Raw genomic sequence first — 12,081 nt, 5'->3', positions numbered from 1 at the left:
CTGCCCTGATGACGCTAAATCATAACCCCTTTTTGTCTGTTTGTCTGCAAGTTTTGTTTGCGGCATTATGCAAGCAGCTTCTACAGAAAGAGATAAAGTAACCTCTCCGTCAGCTCAGAAGCTTGGTCACTTATTTACTTACTTGCAATACATATATTTAACCAAATACCTATGGTAAAAAACAACAACACAGAACATTCAAACAGATTAAACAACCATTGGTTTAAGCAACAGTTCCCACCCCATTTTTCACCTGTTGCAGCCCACTCACTCCCCCTCTGCCTCTCACGCAAGGAGGACTTCACTCTGTGACAACAGACTCATGCTGGGACTTAAGACCTTTCATCCCTATTCTGCAATCCTTTCAGGCTCTTATCCTGAGCAGTATTTTTTAACACTTATGAATGGTTGCCTACAGGTATCCACAGCAAGAAGCATCTCACCCCTTGTCTATAGAAGCAACTGGGCAAAAAAGCAAACACAAAATAAAAAGATGGTGTCAATAAGGCCCAGATGCTTTTTCTCTCCCCTTCTCAATCCTGACAAAAATCACAGGCCTCAAAATCAGTAGCGGGATATACAGGTGATTTGCTGGTCTCTTCCATCTCTCTTGTGCTTACCAGCCAGCACAAAACTGTGTTCTCCAAACACATGTTCCTCACATTGACACCCCTACTATGACTCAAAAGCTCCACTGGAGACCCAGCAGTAGCACATAGAGTAGATATGTATAGTATTTCTTGTTATTTTTGAGCCTATAAAAAAAGGAAACATTTTCTATACAACCATATTAAGCAACATAGTTTCTCCCAGCCCTCATTATTCCTTCTAATGCATTCCATTGCCATCATTGCATGAATTTTTTTACCCCTGTGGGAACAAATACACAAACAACATTTTTCTTCCACACATTCATAGGCATTTTAATCTGTACTTGAAATCAATGTCACTTGCAGGTTGTAAAACACCAAGTCCGACCCGCGATTGGTCTAAAGATGGGCATGTCACATTCTTGTCAAGAAGCTCCACTTCAAAATAAGATAGCAATAAAGTCAAAAATTGTTTAATTTCATGAACGGCCAATAATCTTCCAGGACATTTTGCAAGTCCCATTCCAAAAGGCATATAATAATATTTTAATTTGCGACCATTGTGGTAAAAAGTGGTCTTTTCCTTTCCATTTTCCTCAAGATAGCGGTCATACTTGTATGTCTGCAAAAAAAAGTCCAAAATAATGCAGTTTTAAACTCTACATCATTTAGGAAGCATAAGATTATTTCAGATTTGCAAATGAAGTATTAATGTGTGTTCATCTTCCTTAATACTTTAAATTGGATTTGTATACGAGTTCCTCCAAAAGCTTGAGTTGCCAAATGTTCTACCATTCTTTTTCAATAAAGATAAAATAAATTCATCTGTTAATTATTGAAATACAAAATAAATTACAGCTAGCAGTTCTGTAATTATTAAAGTATTAATCAACTCTTTTGTGCTCATGAAATTGGAAAAGGAGAGGGAACATTTTTAATCATAATTTTTTACCAAAGTTTCTGCTTGTTTGGCATACAACTGCTGGTGCTAAATGCAGTGGCGTAGCGTGGGTTGTCAGCACCCGGGGCAAGGCAAGTAATTTGCGCCCCCTAACCCGTGGATTTGCGCCCCCTAACCCTACAAATCTATGCCTATGAATGATGGTCCCTCTCTCTCTCTCATATTCCAATTGATTCCCATTTCCGCCGATCGATCCCCGAAGCTCTCACCCAGCGAAATTCGTGCGTAATTACGCTTCGCCATCCCTAATCCTGACGCTTCCACCGGGAAATCATGACGGTGCGTTTCTCCTCTCCAAACTTTCCCCGGCCCTTTGCCGGCTGGCGCAGCCCTTTTGGCTACGAGCTCCCCTCCTTCTCTGCCCGCTTCCGACCCCACCTCCCCGTCCAGCCTCCCTACCTCCTGAAAAAAGGCGCCGGCGCCGAGCAGGACACCCCTGCGGCCATCGGAGAGAGGCGGGGCCGAGGGAGGCAAGCCAATGGGCGAGGCGAGGGTAGGTGGCCACAGGGGCGGGCGCTGCCGCAGTCCTCGGGTGGGCAAGGTAGGAGCAGGCGGAGGCTGGCCGGCCGCTCTGACAATAGGGGCGGGCCGAGGGCACGACGCGGCTGGGCCCTCTGGACTCGCGCCCCCCCAGATGTTGCGCCCGGTGCGGCCGGCACCCCTGGCACCCCCCACGCTACGCCACTGGCTAAATGTTCCTTCCTTGCTTCACTCCAGAATGCCTTTTAAAGAGCTCTGGAATTCATCTAGCAAAACACCAGCACTTGTGTGCAATAAGAGGCAACAATATTGATGTCAAGTGGTTGGCTGCAAGCACTAAGGCAATTCTGCTGATGTGCACAGCTTTGTTTTGAAGCTGTCAATTACTCACCAGGGGGTCAGAGTAGATTTCTGGATCAAAATGCAACAGCTGGGGATAAAGAGCTATGGTGTCATCTTTGCGGATATTGTAGGAGTTGCTGCCTAATTGCAAAACGAAATCTTCCTTAGCAACTCTGACTGTCATAGATGCACTGGAGAGCCTTATTGCTTCCTTGATAACACTATCTGTGTAGGAAAGAAAGAAAGAGAAACTTTCAACCTAGATACAGTATACACAGGTGTGCTGCTGCTCAGATTGCAAAATTCAAAGTAATGTGATGGACACAAAAGAAAGTCAATGGGGAGAACAACAAAATTCCTTGGAATTTGTATGCTTCCACCAAATGCTATTGTAGTTAGAAAGAAACTGATTGTTGTCACATATTTAGGATAACATGACTGTAACTAAGAGCATTAGAGAACTGATCAATTTCAATCATATAATGGTTCCTAAATATTGGAATATGTTATTTTATCGTTAGTATGTAAAAGTAGAGGATTCAGGTTAAGCAACTATACCTAATATAGGCATATCATCCAGCTGTTTCCGGTTCAAAGAAATAGGTTTCCTGGTCGAGTCTATCTTTATCTCAGCATCTTCTAACACCCGTTGCACCTCTTTAATAGCTGCTTCCATTGCTTTTGGATTCCTGAAATTAAAAAAGTACAATTTTTAAACTTTTTTTTTTACTTTTACTTTTTTACCTGAAACCATAGTACAATTATCACTATAATCTAGTCCATGCAATTAGTGCAAGAAAAAGAAAGTGTGAGTCATTGTCTGCAGGTGCATCCAAAAGCAGGGGAGAGTTGCAGGCAGGCCTGAATTATCAAGGATGGCATGATCATCTAGTTGTATCTTGGAGGCTTTGAGAGATCCAAGCTGGGATTGCCTGCTCTAGGTACCCTGGCCCTAGCACTGAATGTTGTTTTTCATACCAACTCAGTATGAAATGACCACTTTAAACCACACCCTCCAAACATGTAACACCTACCTAAGTAACTTGCTTTTGGCCGAACCCTCATGCCCGTCCCCACTCCTGGGAAATATACAAGCAGGACATCAGGGCAATAGCCATCTTCAATTACAGTTGTACCTTCAGGTATAGACGCTTCAGGTTACAGACTCCACTAACCCAGAAATAGTACCTCGGGTTAAGAACTTTGCTTCAGGATGAGAACAGAAATCATGTGGTGGCGCGGCGGCAGCGGGAGGCCCCATTAGCTAAAGTGATACCTCAGGTTAAGAACAGTTTCAGGTTAAGAACGGATCTCCGGAACAAATTAAGTTCTTAACATGAGGTACCACTGTATTTGTTTGTCCCCAGAATCTAGTTTTTAGATGTGCATCGCTTCTGAACATGGAGCTACCATAACTAAGGACAACTCTGGGATAGCAGAGGGAGAGGTAAAAAGAACAAAAGAAATAAAGGTGCAGTCTTCATCCCACTCACCTGGGAGTAAGCCCCATTGAATTCAATAGGACTTACTTTTGAGTAGACATCATTAGGCTTGCACTGTCCAAGACCAGTGCAGGGAAATGCAGCTCATTAGCGGCGACATGTCCACCATGCTACGTTCCATCTGGTAAATGGTAAGCCAAAGTCTGTAGCATGGGAAATGTAGCTACTTACCTAATAAGAAAGAATAAAGTCCAAAAGGTTGCAGGTATTGTGTTAGACTGTGAAGCCCACAGAACTGCAAGGTGGGTCTTTGCTTTTTCCTTTTCATCAAAAGTGGAGAGAGTATCATTGAAGAACATGCGGAGGGAAATGAGCTCAGAGATGTTGTTTCTTTTTTTAAGGGTCTTGTGGAGCAGAGCATCAGCTAGCTTCTCTCGTGCACTGTGGGCACTTTTGAACAGATGGATTGGTAGGCCTGCCACAAGGGCCGGAAAGACTTGGTCAAATGCCTTGAAGTTCTCTAGGGTACTGAGGATAAATGCTCTGTGGGCTTCTTGGTTGGCAGAAAGGCCCTTGTCATGGCCCACTGGGTTAAAATCTGTGCCAAACAGTGTTAGAAACCCAGCTTCAAACATCACACGGCAGCAGAATTCATAAAGTTTATCAGTTACCCAGTCACTGGAGTCAATTCTCGATGCGTTTGGTTCTACCATGACATAGTGCAGGTTTTCCATCATGGACTCAGCGAGAAAGGTTAATGCATTACCCTGCAGGTTTCTGGTGAAGGTCTGGTGTATATTCTCAGTGGTGTTTCCATCATCTGGGTCAATACTACCATGTCCAAATGCCTGTTGTGAAAAATGGGGACTGTTACAATTTATTCACAATTTATTATTTATCCGATCCCTTCCCCCTGCCCACACCTCTGCCTGCTGGCATGTGGGAGCAAAATAGTTATTCAGGCAGGCAGGCACAGCCCTTTGCATCTCATGGGGTACCATTTATGAAAAGCATTCCACCTCTGAGGGCCTTTGTTGGGAGGCTGCACCTTGAGATACAGCTGAAAAGCTTCCGTGTCTAAGCAGAAAACTGCCTGCAGCGCTTTGGATGCTGCCCTAAGTGAAGAATAATTTACAAGTGAAATCAGAGGCAAAATATTTTCTCCATAATTTAGTACAGGAATAGAAATCATTAAACGTGGATGTTGATGGATGTTGACAGATAAAGTATGACCACTTAGAACCCCTATCCAGTATCCATTTAAGGCTTTGTAATTGTCTCCAAGAGGAGTTGGAGCAGGCTGTAGTTTTGCCAAGGAGGATGACAAAATGATATTAAGTACTAAATTTGAGAGTAATCCTAAATCTTTTCTTCCAGATTACGAAATCCATCATCTTAATAGCTGTCTGGTGAAGATGGTTTATGTTTTATGGAGGACAGTGAAGCCAATTAACCGTCCAAACTTGCTGTTACCAATACTGAGCAATGCATGCACAAACACACACACACACACACACACCCTGTAGAAATGTACTTCAGCTTTCATAATAACATTCCAAATTTCATAGAAGACAATAGATAAGGCTTGGACACTGAACCAGTAATCCAGAGCATACTTGACTGGAAATAAGTACCACTGAGGGCACCCTCTTTTCCATGCTTGCTTTGAAGAAAGCCCTACTGGACTCATTGGGCCTTAATCTAGGTTAGCGTGGATGGAAATGGAGCCTGAATCAATCAGATTTAGGTCATGGTAAGACTGATCTGGTGGAACGTTAATCTGTGCATTGTTGCTGCCAATATGTATTCATTTACTTCAAATTAAAATAAAACTTACCTAGACATCAAAACAAATCAATTCACAGCAACTATATCGTAAACTAATATCTATTCCAGCAATCTGTGGTTCACAATCCTATACATGTTACTCATGAGTAAAGCCTAGGAATTTAAATGGGGCTTGCTTACTGCCAAGTAAGTGCACAAAGACTGCAGCTTAATTTTCTTAAATGGACCAATATTGATTCATTTAAATTTTCATGTACATTAAGGAAGGATATAAGGCTCACTGTGGAGACAGTTATATTATTGAGATATGGTTATTAAGGGAAACTAATTACAACTTAATGAGAACTTTGGGCTCCACTTCCAATTGCACTTTAAAAAGGTAAGAAGGTTCTCCCTTAGCTCCATTAGGATCTGGCATGGTTTGGCAGCCCCAGAAAGAAGAGGAGAAGGAGAAACACGGAGAAACAGATGGGGGGGGGAGGGTTGGACGGCTAACATGACTCCACATAAGAAAGAAGGGGTAGAAGATCGGCTGGCTCTCTCCACTATCCCTCTTATGGAGCACAGAGCCTCAGCAGGGAACTGGGAAGATTCGACCAGTCAGAGACAGAGGCTGATCAGGGCAAGGTGACGTTGAATCTGGAGACAGAGGGGCAGGACACAGTCTTGTCTCCAATAACCAGGTGCCACTATCATAGGTGGGATCAGGCACATCTGCACAGATGGAGCATCCATGTGCAGACGTGGTAGCATCATAGTGTGAGATAGTCTTGTGAGAGAGCTCACTCCAGATCTTTAAAAGTTGGTGGGAGGAGCACTTCAACTGTCAGGGCATGTTCATAGCTTCCATTCAGTTATGAACTTCTGGTCTCACTCGTGTACCTTGGAAACTTGACTTCTGGAGCTTGGGCTTGCTGCCAAGCCTGCACTGTTACTAGTCTGAGTAAAGATCATTTCAAGTAAGAGTCAATTTCAATCTGGTGGGTGGGGAACTTCCGGGCCCTAGGCCAAATTTGGCCCAGCAAGTGCCCCAGTTTGGCCTGTGACGCAAACTACGTCTCACTTGTAATGTCGGCTCAAATCTGCTGTTTGGTGGCACAACTTTTATATTGGGTATTTTTCCCGTCTTGGGGCATTTTAAGTTCAGTAAGCTGATATTTGTTTAGCTTGCTCTGTTGTTTTAAGATGCCCAATAGTCTATTTTTGTACATATTTTGTTGCTGCTGATTTTATTTCATATTCCATAATTCTGGTGTCTGTATAGATGAAGGATAGACCATGAATATTTTTAACAGGTAAAGTTAAATGCTACCTTTGCAGAGATTGCAAAATGGAACTTTTTCCAGTCCAGGTGTCTTCCGTGTCCCATCACTGCATGATATGAAAAGGGGTCAGTGAGAAAATGAACATATTTTCCAGCCAATTTGCAAGTAAAAATGGGACCATATTTTTTTTGTCTTGTCCTGAGGAAGTTGAGAGGATTGGCACCAAACTGCAAAGCACAGCCAAGATACGGCAGTAGCCCATTCTCCAAGGGTGGCTCACTTGGACGTCTGCAAAAGGCAATATATACAAGGTGAAGATTATGGCTGTAAATTAATATACGACCTTCAAATCTGCTGCGCAAGAATCTATTTATTACACACATCCATCACTGCTAGAAGGAATTGCCCTCCTCTGAGTAATAAATGCACTAAGAAGGCAGTAGATAACTGGCAAATAATGAGTTTGGTACAATACAGACGCTTGTTATAGCCCTGATAATGAGAATGCATCAGACACACTGTAAATCAAATTTGATGAAATTTACCTTTGCTTTTAAACATATCACTTCTACCTTGTTTACTCTTGGTTGGTGTGTCTTTTTATTTTAAATAGAAATTGTAGTTCATGGCAAAATATGTTTACCTGGATAAGTTTTATTATCAAATGAATATTACAGAGCATGCATGTGTGTTGGGCAGAGTTGAGATATAAATATGTATTTTAAAATGTACCGTATTTTTTGCACCATAACACTCACTTTTTTCCTCCTAGAAAGTAAGGGGAAATGTCTGTGCGTGTTATGGAGCGAATGCCTACGGATGGCAGGGGGATCTGCTGCAGTCGTGAGCAGAGGATCCATGGTTCCCCTTCCTTCCCTCCTCCGTGGCTTGCTTTGAAATAGCAAAGCGGGAGAAGAGCCGCTGAGTGGGGAGGAGAGAGGGACAGAGAGCCTGCTTGCTTTAAAGGAGCAAAGCGGGAGAGGAGAGGAGCCTTCTCCTCTTATACCCCTCTTCTGCATTATTAACAGCATCCTTCTCCACCCACCCCACACGTGTTCCTTGTCCCTTGAGTGCTTTTCCTTCCCTCCCCACTTAAAACGTGGTTACAAAGCACGGATCCACATGGATCCTCAGGATTTTTGCACTGGGTCACCCCAAATTCACCATCAGATCACATAGCATGTCCATGGCTACAGCTTGCACCAAAAAAATCACGCACCCACTGTTGCCTGGGGCCGCAGTGGTGCAAAAACGTGGTTACAAAGCATGGATCCACATGGATCCTCAGGATTTTTGCATTGGGCTACCCCAAACTCACCGTCAGATCACATGTCTGTGGCCACAGTATGAACCTCAAAAATCATACATCCACTGTTTCGTTTAGAATATTTTTTTTCTTGTTTTCCTCCTCTAAAAACTATGTGCGTGTTATGGTTGGGTGTGTGTTATAGAGCGAAAAATACGGTATTTTCTATGTGAAAGAAGCCACCTCTGAGAGTCTGCTAAGCCCAGACTTGGCAGCTGATTTGCTGCAATAGATGCAATATCTGTTTGGTTTGAGTGCTCTGCCTTGTTTGCTCTTTGGAACAATAGATCTACTAGTATTGCTGCTGTGTGTGCGTCTGTGTAGAAATCAAGCCTGCCAGCTTTAACTGTGTTGACTGTTCTGCATATCTACCACTCAACTACTGCTCTGATTTCAGAGCGAAGATTCTCATGCAAAAGCAGCTGCTTGCATGCATAGCCAATGCACATGTCCACATTCACATTTTATTGTTAATTCAAGCCTCCTTGAACAGCCTGGTTGAATTTTTAGACGCCTACACAGATGTGTTCTCTCCCTCATCCAGTCATCAATAGTGATGCACATGTAAAACAGCAAGTAGGGAAAATTTAATGCAGTATTGTGGAACGTTACTGATCATTAATCTCATGGACAATCAAATAATCTGAACCCATCAAAGAAAGATAAATGAATTATTGTTGGCTTCTTTCACACTTAGAGCTTCATATTTGAACCAAGGTTGTAATTTGGGGCAAGGAACGGAAAGCACATGCTGAATTGCTATGTCTTTGGATATATTCCTCCATTTGGATGTCTGCTGCAGATTACATTTTAGTAGTACAACTTCTTATCGTTCAATAGAAAGCACACACAGATAACATTCATCTCTCTCTCTCTTTAATCTAATGAGCAAAAAACAGAAACAGTATAATGACAATGTAGGAAAAGTCATTAAGCATCCTGTTTACATTATGCAGACCAAAGGAACAATGCTAGCCACTTCTGATAAATTAAACACTCTTTATTCCAATTCACATAATTAATTAGCTGACACAGATATGTTGCATGCATTTGTTCCTTTTCTTTATATTTATTATGTGCCTAGTTTAAGTAATTGGGAGCATCTCACCTTTTTTGGAAAGCATGTACACATAAAAAGTGAATCATTAAATAAATAAACAAACTAGATACCACTAAACCAGACTGTTTTTGTTAAACATACTAATTTTATAAAATTATACATATGTTATATAATTATACACATTACTAATACATGAAAATATAATATATATCATTAATTTTAATTAACAAACACAACTGCTAATGTATTATTATGATTTTAAACAGAGAAGAAAACTTCATGAAATCATGTATGAAAACAATCCTTCTTACCTCCTCCTTATTCCCAAAACAAGCCATAGTATTAAGCACAGAATCACCACTATTCCCCATGTCAAAAGCAATGAAACCATTTCAGACAATTATAGTGAAATGTCAAGTATGAAACAATGGTTTACACTGAAGCCCGAGACTGATATAGAAGACGACAAAGGGCCACTTTTTATATTCAGCAGGAACACCTATTCACTTAACTGTACTAAAGTAACCCATGTAAGCTATTAATTAACCATTTCTGGACAAAATTTCTGTGCCTGCTGTTGGACCAAAATCTATGTAAAGACTAAGAGAGTATTGGATTAGATACCTGAGATGGTGGCCTTGAGCTGATAACCACAGTGTCAGTGAGTGGCCAAAGTAATCAAAGAGCTTTAATAACTGATAATGTAAAGGTCTCTCAGACATGTTTTGATCTATTATGTAGATTTAGCAAGTACAGTTTATAGTTCAGTTTTAGCTGTAAGTGAATTAGCTGTTTAATGACCTTACCTCTGTTGTGTTGCCAAGTTTTGATTTCAATTTTTTGTTGTTATGGAAACAGGAGTGGCTAAGGATAAAAGTGATAGGTTGGCATGGGTCCAAGATTCAGTTTGATGAGTCACAGGAGGAGCCTAGCTGATTTGCTGATGCACTGAAATACCAAAGTCATTGCTAGATTAATGCTGATGCAGGAGAAAAACATTCTCATGTAGCCAATAGTGCTTATCCTGTTGAGTTTGTTCAGCTAATTTTTTCTGATTAATTTCTGGAGGTGTAGTGAAACTGAGGGGCGCAGGTGGCAATGGGTTAAACCACAGAGCCTAGGACTTGCCGATCAGAAGGTTGGCGGTTCGAATCCCCGCAACGGGGTGAGCACCCGTTGCTCGCTCCCTGCTCCTGCCAACCTAGCAGTTCAAAAGCACGTCAAAGTGCAAGTAGATAAATAGGTACCGCTCCGGTGGGAAGGTAAACGGCGTTTCCGTGCGCTGCTCTGGTTCACCAGAAGCGGCTTAGTCATGCTGGCCAATAAAGCGAGATGAGCGCTGCAACCCCAGAGTCGGTCACGACTGGACCTAATGGTCAGGGGTCCCTTTACCTTTACTTTAGTGAAACTGATGCTCATCACACTAGGAAAATATCTAGAAGCAACTAGGTAAATTATAATTACCATGAGCAATTCTCACTCCTTAGCATGCACAAACTTAGGAAGTGGCCATATTGTGGGGGTAAATATGAACCGTTTGACCCATGTGTGTGTGTGGGGGGGGGGTAAAATAACGAAAGAATTGGATAAGTGCCTGGATTCAAAATGCGGGCTAAACTCACTGTCCAGCAGAAGAGAGCCGCCAGTAGCACAGTTTAAACTCTCAAAAGTTTAGCAGTATTAGAACATGGAAATATAGGTTGTTAGACCCTTTTATCCCACTTGGTTGCATAAACACTCCCCTCTTTCTGCCTCTCTTGCAATGAACAGATCACACATTGTTAAGTAAGTTTAAAATTATTTACTTACAAAACATTCCAAAGGTCAGGTTCATGCATTTATCTAAGCAGCAAGGAGAACACAGGCAGAATATACAGAAAGATAGCGTCAAACATGTGGTCTGAGCTTGCTAAGACATGTCTTCCTTGGTCAGTTACAAGACTGGGAAACTAAGATGACCTTAGAAATCCAAACCCAGGTGCAGAAATTGAAAATGTTGCTTTTAAAGAGTGATTTACTTACAAAAAAAAAACCATAAGCTTTACAGACAAGCTTTTTAGGAAGCATATAACCCTTTCCCTCACATTGGTTCCAATACAAATACCACAACACACACACACACTTGGGGGGGAACACACACACACACACACACTTGGGGGGGTCTGGGAAAGTGGAGGACTATTCAGTTGACTAAAGAGATTTCTAGAAGCAGAAATGCTTCTCCACTTTCTGCTTAAAGCTAAATAGCAATTATTGGTTGTTGCTCAATTGTTCACATCTGGGAACAGCACCCTAAGTAACTGAAGTAGTATTCCCCTGTCTTTGTCTGCCTTCATTTCCCACTTCCTCTGTAGTCTCACATGCATCTTTTTTCAATATTGTGAGCCCCTTTGAGTACAGACTCGCATTCTTTGTAAAGTACCATGTACATTATTTCATTTTAAATGTGTATATTGCCCTTCACTTGTAGATCTCAGGGTGGTTCACAGCATAAAAACACAAGCTAAAAACACAAAATCCACAATAAAAAGAATAAGAACAAAACAAATCAGTAACACCTCACCCCCAACCCGCTTTCACAAACATCTTTAAAGGAGTATAGGATGTTAATCAGCCAAAGACTGATAATGGTGCTAAATAAATAAATATTAATAATGTTCTTTCTGAGTTCCTTTCTCCCATGTTTCTGTCTGCTTGTAGCACTCCCCCTCCCCTTTATCCCCCCCTCTCTCCATTTCTTTATTTTTTATTATTTATATATATATATATATATATATATATATATATATATATATATATAGTGTGTGTGTGTGTGTGTGTGTATATATATATATATATATATATATA

The 12,081-nt window shown here is 41.5% G+C and overlaps 1 protein-coding gene across 1 annotated transcript; it reads right to left on the bottom strand.

Annotated features, from left to right (window-relative positions):
• Positions 1-336: 336 nt before the first annotated feature.
• LOC128417433 (cytochrome P450 7A1) lies at positions 337-9,767 on the bottom strand. The gene is made up of 6 exons (XM_053396078.1): positions 9,546-9,767; positions 6,916-7,156; positions 4,047-4,663; positions 2,932-3,062; positions 2,423-2,598; positions 337-1,212 (listed from the first exon to the last, which is right to left on the bottom strand). The coding sequence occupies exons 1-6, from the start codon at positions 9,623-9,625 to the stop codon at positions 913-915; spliced, it is 1,545 nt and encodes a 514-aa protein (XP_053252053.1). The 5' UTR covers positions 9,626-9,767; the 3' UTR covers positions 337-912.
• Between the last annotated feature and the right edge of the window lie 2,314 nt (positions 9,768-12,081).

This window comes from Podarcis raffonei, chromosome 7 (genome assembly GCF_027172205.1).
Source record: "Podarcis raffonei isolate rPodRaf1 chromosome 7, rPodRaf1.pri, whole genome shotgun sequence".
Taxonomy (NCBI): domain Eukaryota; kingdom Metazoa; phylum Chordata; class Lepidosauria; order Squamata; family Lacertidae; genus Podarcis; species Podarcis raffonei.
The sequence above is the reverse complement of the archived record's forward strand: the minus strand, read 5'-3'. Positions and strand labels throughout refer to the sequence as shown.